This window comes from Electrophorus electricus, chromosome 3 (assembly GCF_013358815.1).
Source record: "Electrophorus electricus isolate fEleEle1 chromosome 3, fEleEle1.pri, whole genome shotgun sequence".
Classification (NCBI taxonomy): Eukaryota; Metazoa; Chordata; class Actinopteri; order Gymnotiformes; family Gymnotidae; genus Electrophorus; species Electrophorus electricus.
Window position 1 is genome coordinate 12,175,001 of NC_049537.1, and position 22,500 is coordinate 12,197,500.

Below are 22,500 nucleotides of genomic sequence, written 5' to 3' on the forward strand. Positions count from 1 at the left end.
TTATTTACGTTAACATAAATAAACAAGCTAAGATAGGCTATGCAGCTGGGCACTGAAATGTCTACCTGCATTTACACCCAATATTTATAGTCAGCCTGAAATCTAAATTGATCTCTTTACCTTGTTAATTTATGTCCCTCATCATATTCTCCTGCTTTTCTATAATCTCTTTTCAAAATACCATGTGTTTTTCTTGTCTACAAATATGTTTTATGATTTTTGGCTATGTCACCAAGGCAAAGTGGTCAGCAAAAAAAATACAAATATTATATTGTATTATATTATATTACGTTGCGTTTTACACGATCTAATTAAAACCCAATAGATCGATTCAATACCCCGAAAACAAATTGCCTGTTTCATCAAAAATACATGATACAAATGGCTACGGTCTCAGGATTTACACTTTTATTCTCAAATGCTATCTTTAAACGTGACCCAGGTCAGATCTTAGGCTACGTCACACATCAACTGTGGTGGAGGACATAGGCTGGCACGTTGACTGTGGTGGAGGACGTAGGCTGCCACAAACACTGTAGCTGGTCTGCAGCCAGGACCAACTCATGAAACACATTTGAGAACTAAGACGATAAGAATGAGGGAAAGAAAGTTCTGCCTCGCTGTGCAGACCATGTGTTTGAGTATGTGTGAGCCCAAAAGGACCATGCCCGAATTCTGTCCTCACGTGAGACATCTGAAAATGTCTCAGACAGTTTTGTCAGAATAAGAATGTCATATATATAATTTAATTTTATGTCATTTTCAGTTTATAATAATCATATTTTGCTAGCTGCTGTGTCCCAGGATATGGTTAGGAATTGAGCTTCTGTAATCAAATGTGTGAACTGCTTTCACAGACTTGAAACTAGCAAGGCTTGCTAGTGGATGTCACATACAAACCTTGGTGTGGATGAAAACATTTGTGGTGCGATCTTCAATGTGAAGTGAGCCATGATCTCTGGAGAGCATCTCCCAAATCATTGTGATTAATCGCAATCAACAGGACTTTAGCCTAGCAACTTGATTCGTTTATGTTCATTGTTCATAATAAATTCATGTTACTTCAGATCTGTTCCCTGTTACTATGCGGGCACTTTGTCTTAACAATAAGTGATAAGGTTAATAGAAATTGCATTCTAACACACACACGCCCATAGACAATATGGCAGTTGGTTGGACTGCACTTGGCTGTGAGGGCAGATGAATGTGTGTGTCTGTGTACACTGGTCTGGGAAATGAAGTGGACCTGTTATAACTAACAAGCTGTGAGGCGTTGAGGCAGACAGGTCAGCATCTCTTTAGTCTGATAGAAGCAGGCACACACACACACACACACACACACAGGAATACATACACCTCTGTTAAGTAGATCATAAGTGGATGATGCTAAGCCACCACACTGTCATACTCTGTATCTAAATTTTGCAACCCACTCTCTTCCTTCCTGAAAATGTGCTCTTACTCTCTAAAACATGGCTGGCTCTATTTCTGTGGACGCAGTGCAAGTGCAGAAATAAGGAATAAGACCATAGTGTAGGCATGTGTGGGCGTGGTGTCCTTTTCTATTTTCATGACCAGCAGCAAGGGCATTAATCCAGTGCAGAGTGGCACTCTGGGAAGTTCAAAGTCATCACACCAAAATATATGGGATTTGATGAACCTACATATATATATATATATATATATATATATATATATATATATATATATATATATATATAAAAAATTGTTGTTCCGTGTGATGAGAATATATGTAATATTTAGATTAATCTATGTAAAAATGTACAAAATTGTGATTATTTCAATTATTAACTAAATTATTTAAACGATGTAATTTTTATGTAACTTGACATGCCAGCTGTCTGATTCATATGTAATAGTCACAATAGATTTGTTTTTTCTTACAAAAAAAAATTAAAATCATTTGTTCTTCCTAATACAAATTCCTATGTATTTGTATTAGTACTTGTATTTAGTTAGTAATAATGTTTTGGGGTGATGTTCTTTGTTAAAATCCTGTTTTGAGAAACTGCATGTGCCTTTACGTGCCTGCTTGAAATGAGGAAAATAATTAGCTGGGTTCAAAACTAATGTAGCGCACACGGATTTGAAAGTCCTGCTGTTGTAAATGCCACACCCACTGTGGTAAATGCCACACCCACTGTGGTAAATGCCACACCCACTATGGTAAATGCCACACCCACTATGGTAAATGCCACACCCACTGTGGTAAATGCCACACCCACTGTGGTAAATGCCACACCCCTGTTGCGCCACTCCACTTACCTTGTCACAGGTGCTTTATGTCCACCAAATTAACAAATTGCAATAAATGCATGTTCATGCTACAAAATTAGTAAAATGCAGCATTAAGTGGCATTACAAAATTAGAGTCTGTTAAGTCAATAGTCAAACTGTAAATTGTTTTATATAAAATGAATGTAAATGATATGATTAACAGGAGAGAGAGAGAGAGAGAGAGAGAGAGAGAGAGAGAGAGAGAGATGGAAAGATATGTTAGCCCAAAATGTTTGTTCCTTGGCCAGGGGGAGGAGGACAATAAATTCTGGGCCAAAGTCAAAGACAAACAAGACATCCATTCTGACTGGGGCAACTATCCCACAATGCACCACGGCAGACTGCTGACCTTCAGGACTAGGCAAGAGGAAGCATCATTACTTACCCACTCCTTTCAACCTCCAGTAACAGATGTCTTACTCTACAAAAGGCTTCTTTACACTAAAGCTCGATTTGCAGGCCCTGATTTTCATGTTGTCTTATTGTTATCAAATTGTGCATGATCATGCATAAATGGCATCCCAGTAGGAATTTGGGCATTTGGCCTTGAAAGGTTCACATCAGGCATGATGTAAATAAAATATTGAAATGCTTTGTACAATCTGAAACTTGTTACTGATTGTGTTTCTGTTTTAGTTATGTGATCACTGAGATGTGACCTGCAAGATTAATTATAAAAGCTTATTAATATTATTATAAAAGGATCAAACCAAACCATCAAAATGGCACTTGGAGCTACTGACGTACTATCATATGCACAGCATCAGTTTTAGTACCATTTTGATTTTCCTTGGAAAACACTTTAGATATGCAAGTTGCTGTACAATAACCACTAAGCACATTACCATGGACTGATCTGAAAGTGGCTGCCTGGCTTGTTTGAGGTTTTAGAATTTAGAAGAAATGCTTTCTAAGAGAAACACTATGCACATAGACTTTCCTTCTCTCCTTCTCTCTCTCTCTCTCTCTCTCTCTCTCTCTAAGCCATGATCAATACACTTCACCTGTGAGTGAATCTGCAATAATAAAAGCATTAGAGGAGTGGGAAAATAACACAGAATCTTATTAAAAATGGCCGTCGGTTTCACTTCAACTCTGTTGTTGCCTAGGAGAGGAAGAGGGAGGGAGAGGAAGCATCAGCATGGAAGCAATGAGGAAAGAACAGGGCTTGATCCTACACCATCTCCCTCAGTAATGAAGCGACTGTGGACGCCTGAGAGCAGGTAGGCCTGGCTTAGCATTCAGTTTGTCTCCTGCGTAATATATATATTTAATACTCCGTCTTTTATATTCCACCGGTAAGGCCTCAACACAGCACTCATCTTTATTTCATTTTTGGATGTTTTTAATTTTGACCGAGATTATTATTCTCTTTCTCGTTCTCTACTCTCTGTTTCTCTCTCTCTCTCTTTCTCTGTCTGCCAAGCCTGACTATAATTTTCTTTCTCCCCAGAAACAGCACCTGTCCTAAAATTGCATGATTATTGCAATTGTATTCTTTTATGGGATAGGGGAAAGGCTGACATACTCTAAAAACAATCCTCAATTCATGATCTAATCCTTGTATTGTGTGTGGCCCTCACTTCAGTTGTAATAGGCTATAATGTACCATTTGGTTTTGTCTAAAGATAATAAACCACCTTTCTCTAAAATGTGTGCAAATCACTTAGAATATGTCCTTATATTTACACTTCTGCTCATAAGTTTACATAACCTGGCAGAATTTGTGATTTTTAAATATCTTTTCAGAGAATAATAATGATAATACAACAATTTTTCTTTTATTCATGTTTAGTGGTTGAGTCAAGCCATTTATTATCAAACAATTGTTTTTGCCCTTTTTAAAAGCATAATGACAACAGAAACTGGCCAAATTACCCTGATCAAATGTTTATATACCCTGGAAGTTTTGGCATGATAACCTACACACAAGTTGACACACACAGGTAACCATGGTAAAGGTAACCATTCTCACCTGTAATCTGTTTGCTTGTCAATCACTGTGTGTGTATAAAGAGTCAGTAAGTTAGTGAGACATGGGGAAAGCAAAATAATTATCAAAGGATCTGCGGGAGATAGTTGAACTTTATAAAACAGGAAAAGGATATAAAAAGATATCCAAGGAATTGAGAATGCTGATCAGCAGTGTTCAAACTCCAATTAAGAAGTGGAAAATGAGGGATTCTGCTGAAACCAAGCCAAGGTCAGGTAGACCAACAAAAATTTCAAGTACAATTGCCAGGAAAATCATTCAGGATGCAAAGAAAAACCCACAAATAATGTCAGCTGTCATACAGGACTCTCTGATAAAAAGTGTTGTGGCTGTTTCAAGATGCACAATAAGGAGGCACTTGAAGAAAAATGGGGTGCATGGCCGAGTCGCCAGAAGAAAGCCCTTACTACGCCAATGCCACAAAGCAGCCTGCTCACAATATGCCAGACAGCACAGAGACAAGCCTCAAGATTTCTGGAACATAAACGCTACATTTTGAGAGAAATCAACAAGGCCTATGATGAAAAGTACACCATCCCTACTGTAAAACATGGAGGTGGATTGCTGATGTTTTGGGGATGTGTGAGCTACACAGGCACAGGGAACTTGGTTAAAATTGATGGTAGGATGAATGCAGTATTTTATCAGAAAATACTGGAGGTAAATTTGCACTCATCAGCCTGGAAGCTGCACATGGGGCGCACTTGGATGTTCCAACATGACAATGATCCAAAACACAAGGCCAAGTCAACCTGTCATTGGCTACAGCAGAAAAAAAGTGAAGGTTCTGGAGTGGCCATCTCAGTCTCCTGACCCGAATATCATTGAGCCACTTTGGGGAGATATAAATGTGCAGTTCATGCAAGACAGCCCAAGAATTTACAGGAACTGGAGGCATTTTGCCAAGAAAAATGGGCGGCTTTAACATCTGGGAAAATAAACTGCCTCATTCACAACTACCACAAAAGACTTCGAGCTGTCATTGATGTTAAAGGAAGCAATACACGGTATTAAGGACTAGGGTATGTAGACATTTGATTAGGGTCATTTGGGTAGTTTCTGTTGTCATTATGATTTTAAAAAGGGCAAAAACAATTGTTTGATAATAAATGGCTTGACCCAACCACTTGGGTTCTTTTATAAACATGAATAAAAGAAAAGTTATCATTATTATTCTCTAAAAAAATATTAAAAAATGACAAATTCTGCCAGGGTATGTAAACTTATGAGCACAACTGTATATGTAGCATATAAGTATCTTTAATCTACATGTCGCTTAGTTTAAGGGGTGACTTGAATACAGTAAAGGGATCTCACACACACACACACACACACACACACACACACACACACACACACACACACACACACACACACATCTGAAATACAGGGGCCCATTAAAAGAATGCTACTACTTCTTCATTCTCTCTCTCTCTCTCTCTCTCAAATCTCTGATGATTCAGATCTCTTCACCCTCTCCATTACACCACACCAGTTCTTTGTTTACTTGTTTGTTTACTTGTTTGTTTGCAGTCCTCCTCCCCTGTTGCCAGACCTTCTGAACCTTTTCTAATTAGAGTAACACTTTAATCATCCCACTTGGAACTGGGGCTGCTAAATAAAGTTCTTGTCAAGTTGGAGGGACCCCTGAGCAGAAGCAAAACAGCAAGTGTCAACTGCATTTTTAAACCTACTTATTAAATTAGTCCATCATTTAAAACCAGTATTGCTATTTCACCAAAATAAAGACCTTGCATTATAATGAACAGCGATTAAAAATACATGTCACTGCATAAGTTAGGTGATGTGAGCAAGAGAAAAATCTTTCCCCCAGTAATTCATAGTTTAGTTACTGTTTAAATACTGAACTGTCAAATGGCCTGCAGACCACTAACCAAAGGTTCTGGTATTTATCAGTATTTGGACAGTCAAGGAATACAGGAAAAAAAAAACAAAACTATTTTTTATATACTGTTTCTTTAAAGGAAGCACATTTGTGTCATGCAGGGTTGTAGTAACCTATTTAAGTTCATAATTAAAATGATATATATATTGCATTGTTAAAAATAAAACAAAGAAAATATACAGCTATGTTACAGCAAATCCACTGGTAGTCTAACCTTTATGCGTAAGGAAAATGTGCAGGAAAATGTGAACCCTTTGGAATTTCTGTGCAAGTTGCTCCTAAAGTTTGATGTTATCATATTTATCTTATAATGTTTTATAAAGAGCCACATATAACCATCAACACATGCACCAATGTGTAAGTCCATGTCCTTGTTGCCTTGTTTATTTTTGACAATAAAAACCAAACGCTTTCTTTAGTGGCTGATCAGTCTTCTTAGGAGTACATATATTTTGTAAAATTGCTGTATACAAAACAAATTTAGTTTAGAATCTCTTGTTTGAATGGCCTGCTTCAGCTCAAACCACAGCATTTCAATAGGGCTGTGGTCAGAACTCTAACTTGGCTGTTCAATAATAGATGTCAGAACGCTAACTTGGCTGTTCCATCATTTCTTCTGTTTATGACTTTCAATGGTTGATTTTCTCCTATATTTTAGTGAATTGTCATGCTCCATGATCTCACATCACATCTTCATACAGCATGGGATTTATTGGTCACTCGATGACACCAAGCCATCCAGGCCCTCAGAGAGTAAAGCGGCCCCACACCACTGTACTACTTCCATCAGGCTTCACAGTTGGGATGAGGGTTTGATGGTATGCAGAGTTTTATAGGCAACATCTCCAAACATAATAAAATTCTACTTTTGCATAATTGATGTACAGAACATGTGGAACTTAGAGGTTGTTCATAGCAAACCTGAAATGGGTGAAAGATGCTAGTAAAGCAGTGGAAACCTGAATTCAACAGAACATCAGACTCAAATTGCGCTCTTGTAAAGAGGTAATTTTCTTAGAAGTTCCCATAGCAACTGTTTAAAACATATATTTAATATGGCAATGGAAATTGTTGTGCCGTTTGTTTAATAAAAATATTTAAAGTTTTTAAGAATTTATTTACTCATTACTTATTACTATTATTTATAATTCTCTTGGTTTGCAAACTCATTCTTGAAAGTACACATAAACACTGAAACTGAAGATGTACCTAAAATAAAGAGAAAATTAGACACTGTCATGCCACATTATTTTTTGCAATCATTTCATGAGTTCTTGGTGTTCAAAGGTTTGGGAGTTGAAGTGAAATCTTGTTGAGGATTTTCAGATAGTTCAAATTGGGTTTTCATATTAGATTAGTGTGAAAGTTGACGTGTTGGAAGTCACAAGTGTAGGTATTCATAATGTGAATGGTGTTCAGCAGCTGATTGGTAACATATTATGCCAAGTCCAATAGAGCTGTCACAGCTATCAAAATCATTGGTATATTCTACCAAGAGCATTCTGTCTTACATAATCTACCAGGTACAGTCTGTCCCTCGAGTCCACATGCAGACTTGCCAAAAGATGTTCTATTCGCTTGCTTTTTCTTTTTCTTTCTTTCTCTCTCTCTCTCTCTCTGTGTGTGTGTGTGTGTGTGTGTGTGTGTGTGTGTGTGTGTCACTATAGACTGGAGTTCAGTTATTAGTTCAAAAGCTGAACCTCTGGAAATGCCAAGTTGGAGATCTGTTTTGCTTAATCTTGGATTATAGAGGAATTACTGTCATGGACATGAACACACACATGCACACACACATTCACTTACAAGCACTCACACTGGGTGCCTCTCATTGTAATTCAGTGATGTTCATGTATATATTTTAAGATCCAAGAAGTCTACACCTTGAAAACTATTCATTTTCCTGAAATCTGTTTCCATCAAGTAAGATTTAGGGGGTACCATGTTAAGTTAACCATGCATGTAAACACACACACACACACACACACGCACGTGATATTAACCACAGTGAGAGGGAATATTGTACATAATAACATGCAAATTTACAGAGTCCATTCAGAAAAATGAAAAATCCACCTTGAAATTCACCCAAGAGGATTCAACAAATCATAACAGTGAATATGATAAAGATTACTTTTAAGTTCACCATATGATACTTTTAATTTATCTCATTGCAATAAATAAGACTTTGAGAGGAAATACATATTTCTAGGAATTAAATATGTATATGTAAATCTAAGTAAGAGATAAAACAATGTCTTTTTAAATTTGGTTATACATAGACCTTTTACATACACTTATTTAAAAAGGATTAAATCAAGTCTTCAGTTGTTGATGGAAGCAAAGTCTTTTGCAGATGTTCTGGTGGATGTACATTCATATCCCTCACAGAGGTTCATCAACTTAATACCACACATTATCAGTGTTGATTTTTCAGTTTGAGATTAAAGAGGTTTACCTGAGATATTTGACCCTGAGATATTGGATAAGGCTTTACGTTTCCATATGTTCTTCCTAGAATATGAACCCACATCATTTGGCTATCAGTAAGTTCTTACCCATTGTCCCACTACCACCAGCCCACAAGCAACTGTGATACTACAGACACAGAATACACAACCAGTCTGTTGCTTCCTTGAGGTCATCTGTGGTGAGTATGGACACTGGAACTATGTTTTTTGTGAGTGTGTGTTTATTTACTTCTTTATTTATTTATTTATTTATTGTCTAATTCCTATTTACAAGGTAACATGACAGTTAATCTCACTGAGGTCTGATTTTAATCTCTCTCTCTCTGTGATTTATGTGTCTGGAACTGTGCCCAAACCTTGCAATGCATGGACACACATACACATAGCCACACGCAAACACATAGAGAGAAAGATAGACAGACACACACACACACACACACACACACACACACACACATACACACAAAGGTGTAAAAAGTAGTTAATCATTAGGACAACAGTCATACAGGGAGACAGGTTTTCAAATAACATTTTTTTCCTGCTGATGTATCCACTCCAAACATTTACAGGGTCTGTATTCACTTTGGTTTCTTTCTGATGCACTGGTACATATACATACACAAAGTTTGGAAATCCTCCTTATCATAGTCTGGAGTCAGACACTGTAGCTGTGATGTCTGATGTAATCAAACACTGTAGCTGTGATGTCTGATGTAATCAGGTTCATCTTATGCCTGGACTGCATAGAAGGGCTGCTGGGTCTTTTTTGCCAGGTGCCACTTAAAAACACATTCCTTGTTTTTGGTCTATCGTTAACTAACATGTTTATTTCTGATATATTCAGTTTCACCTCTTAATTGATGTAGAAAAACCCTCATCACAACTCAGTTAACTGATTGTTTGTCCTTTAAAGTTGTCACAAATTCTGCCCAGCCCTCTAGGATTGTCGCACCCACTTCAGGGAGACTTCCCCAACTAACCAGATCACCTTCACCTGAGTACTGATGTTCTACACTGCTTCCCTTCTAATTAATTACTCTCGGTATTCATATATAGACTCCGCTCTTCCTGACTTCTTTGCAAAGTATTGCTGTCTTATGATGCATACTGAGTGTGTTTCTCTTCTGTTGGTCTACCTGGTTATCGATCTTTGTTTCACCCTCAGACTATGCCTCGCTCCTAGTCTCTCAGTACCTTCTGGATTCTGCCTACCCGTTCTGACCCTGGATTGGAAAGACAACTCTCTCCCTAGCAATTTCCATGTCACGAACGCCGAACCTGCCTTGGCCTCAGCCAGTCCTTCCTGCGTACTTTATCAGTGCCAAGTAAGAAATAAGAACTTCCGCATCTGGATCCGAACATACCTGTGTCCTAATGATCCTTATGCTTGTGGATAAAAAACAAAGTGGATGCATCAGCACATTAAGAAACCTAAAAAACACTTTTGCCTTTGTACTCTTTTTCTAGGAAGATCATTGGATCATTTGGCTCCTATTACTTTTCATTTAACAACATGCTATTGGGCATGCACTGATCAATAGCTAAAACCTATGAAGGGTAACACTGTAATTATTTAGAATATTTTCCGTGTCACTAGTGTGTGTGTGTGTGTGTGTGTGTGTGTGTTTAAACAGTAAGCATGTAAAGACCAGGTGCAGTGGTTAATGTATGGGCACTGTTTGGCATCAGACGTGTTCCTCCATGGGCTGACTTTGACTGACATGTGGAAGGATATGTGACTTTAAGTCCCCTCATCTCATGTAGGTATGTATAATGGAGTACTCCAGCAGCTCCAATTTGTTTTATTATATACAATGGCTGTATGAGCATGCACATGCACGCATGCGAGCACGCACACACACTTACACACACACATCCTTAGGGATATGTGTAATACAAGCCTATTGCTGGAGACAACATATGGAGAGCTATCCTTGCAAAGACAATCCAGATGAGCTTCTGTGTGGGAGTGGATGCACATGCTCGAACGCCTGCACTCGATTCAGCGGATACAGACACATGATCGACTATCAGGTAGTCAAAATGGGAGGGCACACAAATCTCAATCTGATGCTGAAGGAATACGAGAAGCACCAACATATACACACCAAATGTAGTCAGATAGTCAGGGGAACTGAAGGGGAAACCTCACACTGTAAATATACTGAAAATGAGAAAAGGGGGAAATCCAAACTGCATTATTCTAAAGTGCTCTGATTGCTCACGATATGAAGAAAAGTGTGCAGTGGAATGAATGAGCTTTGTATCATGTGAAACACGAGGTTAGCCATACGTCTCTGCTCCTGCATCTCTCCTTTTCCCTGTGCCCATCACAGAGAGCCTCTTCTGGGCAGACGTGGACTGAGTTGAAGGCCTGGGACTCTGACCTCTACTCCTGACCTCTGGTTGGTCTAATTAAGACTGACCCGAGCTGAGAGTGTATATCATTCTGCAGTAGAGGCTGCCATCTCCTATCCATCTAGAGTCACATACAGACTTATACACAGGCACACACACACACACACACACACACACACACACACACACACACACACACACACAGATATGGCTACAGGAGCTAGAGATTCATTCCCAACACACACACACACACACACACACACACACACACAGATATGGCTACAGGAGCTAGAGATTCATTCCTAACACACACACACACACACACACACACACACACACACACACACACACACACACACACACACACACAGATATGGCTACAGGAGCTAGAGATTCATTCCCAACACACACACACACACACACACACACAGATATGGCTACAGGAGCTAGAGATTCATTCCCAACACACACACACACACACACACACACACACCCTCTCTCTGTTTCTCTTCACAATATGGGCAGCAGAACAGAGACATAGAGCATACAGATTTGGTCTCACATACAGTATTTGCGCCTGGGCCACATTCTAATCAAGAACAGTAGGGAGTCAGGGCGAAGAGGAAGAGGAAGAGGATGAAGAGGGAAGGTGAAGCGAGAACACAGAGGAAGGGGACTCTGGCATGGTTTGTGTGAAGGTGAGAGACACTCAGACAGAGAAAGAGAGAAATCCAATCATGGAATACAGGTTCATTCAAAGTCCTTGAAAACGGTAACATGCTTGCTAACCACCAGTGGTAACTAATACAAACAATAAAAGAATATGAGTTCCTTAAAAGTATCTCTCACAAGGTTTGCCCTAAATAAATGGAAGTAAAGGGGTTTTTTTTTTTTTTAAAGCAAGTCAATCTCAAAGGACTAGGGCCCAACACTGAGCGAGAAGACACACCTTCAAAATCAGATAGCAATGACAAAATCTGTTTCTCTTTGCTATTCTTCCCAGTTCCACTTCAGGATTTGATCCAGTGTGATAGAAGCTTTTTACACTGGCACATCTCTTGTATTTTTACTAGGGTGAATGCCAGGATTTTGGGCAGATTTACTTTCCATTATTTTTATTATTGCTATTATATTTCTGTAAACAGCACATGACACCAGGTCAAATAAGCAGCTCCTGCTCTCTCTGCCCAACCTCCCTTTTGTTCTTTGTTCCAATAAATTAAATGTGTGTCTATATTAATACTTTACAAGCCACTGTAGAGATATTAAAAAATGATAATAACTAATCCTTGAGTGTGTGCATCTGTGTTTGTGTCTGTTGCGTGGCGAGGTCTTCCAACCCCGAGCAGAGTTATCGCATTCGGCATCTCTTGGATTACCCCTAAATATTTCATTGCATGGAAATCCACAGTCATATATCTACTGCAGGTGTGTCACTATTAATCTCATTCTACACAGTGCAAAAGCAAGACTGTCTGGTCAGCCAGGCGCAAAGAAAACACAAGCACACGCTCACACAGGCATACAGGTAGATACAGGAACAGACTAGAGAATGCAGTGTATTTCTGCCCACTATCAGAAGTCTCACTGCTCACTGGCCAGGAGCTATTCATTCACTTGTATAGTATATAGTAAACTGATATTAGAAAGTACATATGTGGTTTACACATATCCTCACATACCCCTCAAGCATAAACATTGTGGCACATCCCTGCTGATGTTAACTATTTCTTAGACTGTATGCAATTCTTAGAGAGTGAAACAAATTTATATTTCTCCAATACCTCTGTTGACTGGGGAAACACTAACTAGGGCATGACTGCAATCTTAAATAGGACTGAGCACTTGTGCACTGCACCCATCACTGGAAAGGTTTGCCACATCAGCAAGGCATCACTCACAGACTTGTCCATGGTCAAATTTTCCTGGTTCCTGAGTCTCCTTCGGCGTGAGGATGGTTAAGCGTGAATAAGTGCTTTTCAATCCAGTCATCAGGATCCCCTAGACACTCCACAGCTCTCAGCACAGCAGCAGGTAATGCCTGGTTCAGGTGTGTTTGGAACTGAGATGGATGTACATCGTGGACTGTCTGGGAGTCTTGAGGGCTGGAATAAGAGTCAGTGGAGGCCACACACATCATTGCCTCTGACCACTTTCAACTACGTCTCTCTTCACATGTTTATCTCTCTCACTTAGCCCCTTATACTATCTCTTCTCACCATCTATTGTCATCCACTGGCTCCCCTCTTCTTTTTTTATTACTGCACCCAAAGCAGTGCAGTACGAAGATACATACCGCCACAGAAGGGGATGGAGGAGAGAAAAGGACAGAGGGAAAAAGAGACAGACGGAGGAAGAAGGAATGTAGGGGGCAGTTTGATGAACCCCAGAATAATGCTCCTTTATCGGTTCCCCTGTGAAGTGTTTCATTTTCCCTGCTGCCCTTACAGCTGTAATACCTCAGTGGTAATTGCAAAGCAATAAATAACGGTGCATGTCCCCCTTGCTATCCGTGCTGGAAGGGCCCCGTCAATGGAGTACGCCTTCTCTCTCCCAGTCCTTCGCTCTCTCGATTTTGGACGGGGTAATCCTTTCCGCGCCTGCTCTCCTCTCTGGGCGATGCACACAAGGCTGCTGGTGTTCAGAGTGCACCGCGTGGGATGAGTGTGTGGCGAGAGGGAATCATTTCAGGCTGATTTCCTTTTTATATTTTCTAATCTATTAGGGTTCCCTCTCGCTGTGTCTGGGAGGCGTAATTCTGGGGAGGCATAATGCGTGTGTGTGGGGGGGGGGGGGGGGGGGGGGGGGGGGCTGAGTAATATCGGTGGGGGGGGGGGGCACACAACCGTTCATCTGTTTTGTGACGTTTGTCTCAGCAGTATGCAGACGAATGCAAACAGGCACACATTCAAGACTACATTCAAGACTTCCTCTCAAGCAAAATAGCCAACCATGTAATGGTCTTTACTGAAAAGAGCCTCTCACAAAATGTTCACCTGCGTCATGACTGGAGATGTGGATTTGCATATTGTGTCTTAATGTTCAACTAAGTTTTAAACATGGTAAGCAACAAAAAGTGCTGCAGAGGGGATATATTTGAACAAAGTATTTTATACATGCATGCATACACACATGCTTACATGTACAAGCACAGACAAACACGGGCACACACAATTTCAGGTGAAGGCTTTTGCTGAGGAGCTCACATCCGTATCATTGGCTGCATCAAGTGTGTCCCCGCCCTTCCGCATGCCTCCTGGTTTTGGCAATATGCATACCCACTGTCATATGCAGGGCTCACTCTCCCTAAGCCAGTGCAGCAGCTGGCCATGGGCAGTTCTGGCACCGCCAGGAGGGTGTGATTTCAGGCCCAGCATTCACTTACTCTCTTTCTCCTCCTGAGTGCCTGGGGAGGTCTGATCTATTTCTACTGAAAAATTAGACACATCTGTTAACCTCGGCAGCTGGTGGGAGGGCCTGGGGTAATTGTTGCCACCTGATTGGGTGCTCACTGTAGATTAAAGGATCTTATAGGTACACTAGGGAGGCTGCAGTTCTGACTTTTACTGGGTGCTTATTGGCTACACACCACTGTTACAGGTTCTGTCAGCATCAGTCATACTAACCACAATCTTGATAAATACACCTGCTCAAGGCAGGAACCTTGAACCAGCTTCATGTGACCAAGAACTATAAATATGACTACCTTCATGCATTTCCATCCTTTTTTCCTGCAGTGCATAGTGACAAAATATAAATCTGACATCTACAAAACTCATGTAATCTCAAATTAAAAAGATATGCCTCATTTATTTCTTTAATCAAATAATTAATTAATTCAAATTATTATTCCCAATATCACAAGGTTTCACAACAATTTCATAGTGTTCCCAGTATATTAGTTTTCTCTCTGTCCAATAAAACATGACACAGGCAGGCCATGTCCAGTTTGAATGAAGTCTCCCGTATGCACCAATCAAGGGCCCCAGTCAGCCTTTTGGCCCAGATGACCATCGCAATCATGTGACTGAATTTCTTATTGTGCAACATTTTATCGTAAAGTCTCTGAACTCTGTTAATATCTCTTTAACCAATATTTCACTGGCCAAGCAAGAACAAATGGGAGGACAAGAACAAATAGTCAGTTCTTTGATACCATATTTCTGAGACAAATGTACAGGAAAACAGCATTGTTTTTAAGAGACACACTCCCAACTATACTAACAACATGGGAATAATTCCAGGATCTTGTCATAAATTTTGAATCCTTTGCATGTATAAGCAAATATATAACAAATATTTAACACAAATATTTTCACATGATCATTAGATTGGGGTTTGTATGTGTAAGATATTTTATAGTTTCTGAATTCTTATACACTATCTGGATTTCTGCATGAATAGTTTCAATTAAAGTAATCTGATCATTTATTTAATAATCATGAATAAAGATAAATAAAGTATGTATATCAAACAAAGCACTTTGCAGTGCCATATCTTTAATTAAAAATGGCTTAAACAATCAAGATTATTGCTGGTAAAAGGGTATGAACTGTTGCCGATAACCAACTTTGGCAATAACCTCAATAAAATACTTTCTCTACCTACTGATCACCTTCACAGTTAGGAAGTATTTCGGCACATTCCTCAACAATGTTTAAGATCATGTGTATTATTGCCTTTGTTTGTTTGAACACCTTGCCTTAAATTTGGAATTACTTTAAATTTGGGCCATTCTACTGTTGATCCACGCCCTTTTTTTGGATGAACGTCATGTTGCATGATCCAACCTATTTTTCTTTTTAGATAACACACAGACACCATGATGTTCTGCTGTAGAATGTCCAGGTACACTTTAAAAATATTTGGTTCCTTTAATAATTGAAGGTGCCCAGACCATGAGCTAACAGTGTAGCCCTATACTAAGTGTTATGTTTCCCCCCCAAACATAAGGCTGCTCCCACTATCTAAAAGTTCAACTATTGTCTGTCAACAGAATATTCTTCTAGCACTAGTCTGAAACATTCAGGTAGTCTTTTTTAGTGTAGTGGTTTCTTCTTTGGTCACCTTTGATGAACACCACTCTTGCTCAGTGTTTTTTAACTGATATACGTCATGCCTTCATTCTAGTGTTTATTGTCACTGTTTATGGACCCGATGTATGCTCTTGCACTGATCTTTGTCAGACACCTGGGAAGGGAGAGTAGCAACAGCGCAGAATTTCTCCATTTCAGACCCAAATCTTTACAAATCCTTTGGTTACCTTTTTCTGTCTTATGAGCTTAAGCTTCTGAAATCTCTTTTGATAGAGCCATATTGCAGTCAGTCAGAATTCTGTTGTAAAGGGGTAATCAAAATGGTGTGTTTTTTTATGGTAGGCCAGGCTAATAGTAACTCCAACCAGTCTTCCTTTCAGAAAGTAATTTTCATTGAGGTTTGCATTTTTCCATCAATGACCTTGTACATTAAAACCCTAACAAAATGACAATGTAAAATGCTTCATCTGATGTTTGTTACTTAAGACTATTATTATAACTAAGAGCACATTCTGGGAGCAATTCATATAGAAATCCTGTTTCCAAAGTCTTCACAACTGTGTCTGTTACCACAGCGACCCATTCCATTCATTACTATTCATCACCCTTAAATCTATCACCTGGCAATTCTTAAACAAGCATTCTTTACTCCTGCAAATGATTTAAACTCATTAAGGATCAAAACAAAGTTCTGAAATGACTACAGCCAAGAGGCTGATACAATCTGGGCAGCAACATTCACAACACAGATAAGTATTATCAAAGTTCTCTCTGTCATTTCATTCCACAGTGATTTTATTAGCTTTTTCACAAGACACACACTTTTGTACATTATTATTCCCTGTCCATCAAACATGGCAATGCAATCATGAACTGCTAGCTTATCATATAATTATTCTATTTATAAATACTTTATCAATCTGATAAACCTGCATGCTGCATACTGGCATGCCTACTGAATACAGACTGTTCATGAGTTTTTCATCTTTACAGATATAACAACATCTTTCTGTTTTATTTGCATGTTACTGCAGACATGATGCCAACACTGGACTAGATGTGCTCATCGATGACAAAGCATCTAAGATGATCCCAGAAAATGTCCTAGTGCCACCAGTAGATGAACTGATGCTGCCATATCCATCCAGAACATCCAATCACTCCAATGGATGCAGAAACAGTTCACCTATGACAGAGACCAACCGGAGTAGCTAAGAACTCCCCATCTATACTGAAGTGGCTACTCTGACTAAACATAATGTAATAAAGCACGATCTGTTTATTAGCTGGGCCGCTCAAGGAGGATGGGTCCCTCTTGAGTCTTTCCAACGTGTCTTCCTTAATTTTGTGCATGAAGCCACTAGCTTGTTCATTAAGGACCTAGACCTGTTCATTTGTAGCACTGCTTTGTGACAACTTGTAAAAAAAAAAGCTATATAAATAAATTTGAACTGACTGGAACTGATTTCTATGTATACAAATCTGCAAAAGATGGCCACTGCCACTGTTCATGATATATATATATATATACAAAAGTTACTGATTAACAAACATGAATCACTCATTTAAAATCTAGATATAACGTTTAAAGATTTTAGTTTCATCTTAAACATTGTCTCTGATTCAAATAAAGATTTGATTTTAGATAACAAAGACTTGAACAGGTGTGGCAATACAACTCTTTTAATAATGTGATGCATTATTATATTTGGACATAGAGGGGTGGTATGATAAGTACTTTTGATGGCTGCTTAGATTGGACCCATCTGTTGATATAAAATAAGTGTTTTCACTCCAAATCACTTCAGTGTTCTTAACTTTGGGTCTTTAAATGACTAAACTCTAAAAACAAAATGAAACACTAAGGTCCAGATTGCATGAAGGTTGATGCTCCATCCGTCTCGCTCTTCCCCTTCCTTCCTTTCCTTTACATGCTTGAGTGCAGGAATCGAAAATCTAAGGACAAATTTCGCACTATTAAGTTACTGACTCTTAATGTTAAGTGGAAGCTCAGAATCACCTAAACCACATAACAACTACATGTTTATGAAATTTTGCACACAGAATAAAAACATTATTGCACTGAAACACGGCCCTGGTGGTCTGGGTCATATTTCTGCCTACTCTGTGGATGGAAAGACATGGTTGTGACACTAGTCTGCAGATTTATGATGAAATGATCACGGTCATATCGAGAGGTAATAGGATCATCAATAAGATGTAGTGTGGGGTGTGAAAACAGCACCCTTATAGTATGTCTAATTTCAAAAACACATTTCTAAAATCTTCCATAAAATTCTTAAAGATTGTAGAACAAAGGCAAGCAGCAGGGTGTTGTGTATGTTAAAGTGGAGAAAGATTTCTGTTCGTAATGAGAAGCCACAAATGTATGTACTTTGAGCATTATGCATACAGGTGTTAGGGTTTTTCAGTGTAAGATTATTACATTACATGACAAACTACATGACAAATAATAAAATAATGTCTTCAAAATAAAATAAAGATAAAATGGCAAATTCCCCATTGGGCTTCAGAATAGCTTACAAAGCTGTAGGTGACATTTAGTGACTGAAGGCTGAAAAGGTCTTTTTTTCCACTTGGCAAGTGTTTAATTATAGATATAAACCAATTAATTCTGTAATGTTTTATAGTACATATTATCACTGACATTATCATTGTAATTATATTATTACCCTAGATTGCTTTATTCATTCAATCAACCCTGCATGCCGCAAACATCCTCAGTATAATTCAGAAGGTAAAATAACTAAAATGGCAAATAAATAAAAATTCACAAAACAATAAAGCCTCATGTATGTTAAAGTTGTGCAAGTGAAAGTATGATAGTTGAAAAGATGCTGAACGAAGACCAGGGTCGGAACGCCAGAAAAAGAGGTCACTGGTCACATACCTACTTGTATGTGAGAATACCCTTAATCATGTGACTGCGTACGATGGTGCACTTCAGAATTCAGATATGGTAATCACATTTGTGTTTTATCTATAAATAATGAAGCCAAATGTATTTAATAAACTGTTCGTGCACACAGACGCGCACGCTCACACACACGTTTCAGTGAGTGAACTCTCTTCATAGTAAATGACTATGCGATGATAAAAAACAAGCTTGAAGCAAGTATATGATGAACTTCAGAGGAAAATTAAAAGAAGTTGCTGGGGGCCTGTTTGATAAGATGACAGCGAAATATGCTAGCTGTGCCGAGTGGGAATAGCAGGCAAAAGTGAAACAGTTTTTAGAAGAAATAAGGGAACCGTTCGCAGACCATTTATCTCGCAACGCTTAAAAGCTTTCGTCCCGTTGAGATACGTAGAGTGCGCGGTACTCCCCAAATAAAATGAATGTCGATCTTTAATGCTAAGGAAATCTAAGGAATGACTGCAATGAATATAAAGGGAACTCAGTCTTGTGACCAAGAGTATGAAAAGTTGATCTGGAAACTAGACACGTGGTGCAGTTTGCAAATTGCAATAAAACGTTAAGCACTCTTACCCACAAAACTGAGTACCTTCATTTTCAGCTTTACGTGTCCATAAACAGCACTGTTCAGTTTGCTCCCGCTAGCCTATATTCTTTAGAGGGTTAATAAACAAAAGCTCCGTACCTTTCGTAGAATCCACTGGTTCAGGATTAGCAAGCTCCAACAGAGCAGCTTCATCGCTCCTTCTGATAGCGACCTCCCAGAGAACATTAGTCCCGTTGAGTAAACATACACTGAACACACTCAACGATCAAAACACCGGCAAAATGAGAAACTGACGACTACTATAGAATATTTTTGTCCGGGGGAACAACGCGCCAAATTGTAGTTAAAGTATTAAGAGAACCGATGAGGTTCAGCGTTTGAAGTCCTGGAAATGGGTACAATACAAATCCATACTTGTGGTGAGGGTTTGTACAGAGGAGGAAAGTTTTCGCTTAAATGGCTGCAACTTCTGTGAGGGGCAAAACTGATTCTATCAGCTCGCGCTCAAGCCTAATGCCCACCTCTCGGAGTGTTTGGTGTTTAAAAAGAATCTGTGTTGCCGTCAGTGTCTCTCTCCCTCTCTCTCTCTCTCGCTGTGTTGCTCCTTTCTCTCCCTTCAAGCATGCGTTACTGGCGCAGCCTGCTCTTTCTCTCTCCTACAAAAGTGGATAATGATTTGAACACCAACAGGTTAAATTACCTCACACGCGCACCTACCACCGAACCATGACGTTCCTGCACAGCTAAGACTCGCGCTATTCACCTTTGCCGAATGGGGAATATGAGCTTATACGTGGGGTAATGTTTTGCGTTCTCTGTCAAGTTGTGTGAAACTTGACGCTTCGCAAATCACACCGACACCCCTATCTTGTTCTGAATAAGACAAATAGAAAAGGGTTTCCTAAACACCTGTTTATGTAAACGAAAGAAATGCGCAAGTAAGTCCAGAAACTATCACCAACCTTCCCACTGGTTATTTCTAATCTCTCGTAAACACAATTTGTGGAAGCTTCATAAACTATACTGCTTCCTATGTGAAAACAAAACCTACTGGTGAATGGATTATACTGGTGAATGGAAAATAAAATTTGTTCATAAGTAATACTAAGGGGGACCCGAAATTAGGACGCATGTCAAATTGCGGTAGGGTGATAGAAAGGCAGACCGACAAAGAGCTGTAAACTGTACAGCAACGGCAGCGTGACCCTCTGAAGAGTTGGGTTAATCTAAAATACATAAAAACTTTCCACATTGACGTGATCATAACGCGCAGACACGTAGCCCTTCAACGCCCCCTTGCGAATCACAGGCATATATTTTCCGGAGTGCTGCCTACGTCAGTTACAGGGATAGCCTCCAGTAAATTATTGTACGGATGTGGGTGCTTATATAAAAGCACCCTGCACAATAAATTTAGATTCCATCAGTGAAAAGAAAGAAGGAAACAAAAGTATGGCTTTATTGATGTTTACATGTGGAATTTATTTTAAGAAAACAGTTTCACTGGAAAGACCCCCTCTTCAGATAAGTCTGATGAGAATAGTGCAACCTAGCAATACATATTTTATTTGCTGTTACAAATGTACAAATGCTGGTTCCAGTTCTGTCTCATTCGCGCTAGACGCCAGAGCCTTATGCGGTATCAAAAGAGGCAGGTGAATTTGCGAACTGTTACGCGCACGGCATGTTCGATTTCAGAAGAACTCTGCCAGACGCTCCCTCTCTGGCATGTGTGCATTTGCGCAAATGAATCAACATGCCTGGAACAAATGAGCACAATTTTCTCACATATCTACGCATCATGGAGCCCCCCGTCTCCCCCTCTCCTTTCCACCTCAGCGCGCGCTCACTGAAACACTTTGAGTGGAAACAGTCTGGAGTCATCACAGGGTTACGAAAAAAAGCCTATTCCAACATCATGCAACTTCCAGTTTTGTTAGTGCCACTCACAGATCCTACCTAATTGGGGGAAAAACATTTTTTTTTTTTTACATCTAAAAGAAATCCTCAAAGGTTTTGTGTTAGCTATTTTGCTATTTTGATTTGTTCTGTATTTTGACAACATATAGCAAGTCTAATGTGTAAGAAAGTCTAAGGGCAAAGGTTGTGCTGAAAAGGGTTCTGCAGTCAGGTGCAATTGGACATCTTAATTTAGAGTGCAGCAGTGGAAACAACGATGCATGAACCAAACTGAGCAACATCAAGTTTACTCCACCACACAGAGTGTGAAGCTTGACTCAGCAGATCAGTTTTTAAAATTAACTGAAAAGGCCAACACACTATAGCATTTACACTTGAGCACAACATTGAAGCATCAGATTCTAACATGACCAACCAACCAACCAAGTAAATAAATAACAGTAGTAAATTCTTCTAAGGTCTAAATTCTTCTTTTCACACTCCTGAATATGGAATTTGTGTCACAGGTTTTGCCAGAAGGTAAAATAACGTGAAAGTTTAGATTTTTGGATACAGTTTGGTTTGCTTGGGGTACCCCACTATGAAAAGGCACGTCTTGTTTGTTTGTTTTTGTTTGGTTGTTTTTTCTTACTCCGAGACTGTATGAAAAGTTATTTCTTTGAATGTGACCTGGTATTACTATTTTAGGAATGCCCAGGTTAAGGCTTTGGGCAAGGAATTCAACCTCATTCAACCTCATGTATCAATGAAATCACACTCCTCCCTCTATGAACATCCATTGCTAATTCTCTGTGAAGCCATGTTACTATATATATCCAGTGACAGGGACTGTCACCCCCTGAAGGAGGGAGGGTGAAGTGATGGGGCTCGTCACTTTAGGCAGGTGAAACTGGTGCTCTGGCTTTTATGCCAGAGAGTGCGTGCTTATTGGCTGTAGTGGCCTTTCCCCACAATATACTTCTACGCATTATATGTATTACTTGATTCACCAGCTTGGACATTTTGAAGTAGACATAACTACAACCCTTTTAAAAGC

The 22,500-nt window shown here is 39.3% G+C and overlaps 1 protein-coding gene across 3 annotated transcripts in view; it reads right to left on the reverse strand.

Annotated features, from left to right (window-relative positions):
• Positions 1–20,235, reverse strand: part of LOC113577998 (neurexophilin-2) — a 38,795-nt gene extending 18,560 nt beyond the window's left edge. The window contains exons 1-2 of one of the 3 annotated variants that reach the window (XR_004775813.1): positions 19,683–20,235; positions 17,870–18,015 (exon numbers count right to left, since the gene is read on the reverse strand). Coding sequence is in view for 2 of the 3 variants with exons in the window: in XM_027010944.2 (XP_026866745.2) it covers positions 19,683–19,769 (87 nt within the window). In the remaining variant the exon portion in view is untranslated. Of the gene's footprint in view, positions 1–12,924; positions 12,960–17,869; positions 18,016–19,682 lie in introns of those variants that run through there. The other 2 variants (XM_027010944.2, XM_035524476.1) reach the window with 2 other exon arrangements.
• Between the last annotated feature and the right edge of the window lie 2,265 nt (positions 20,236–22,500).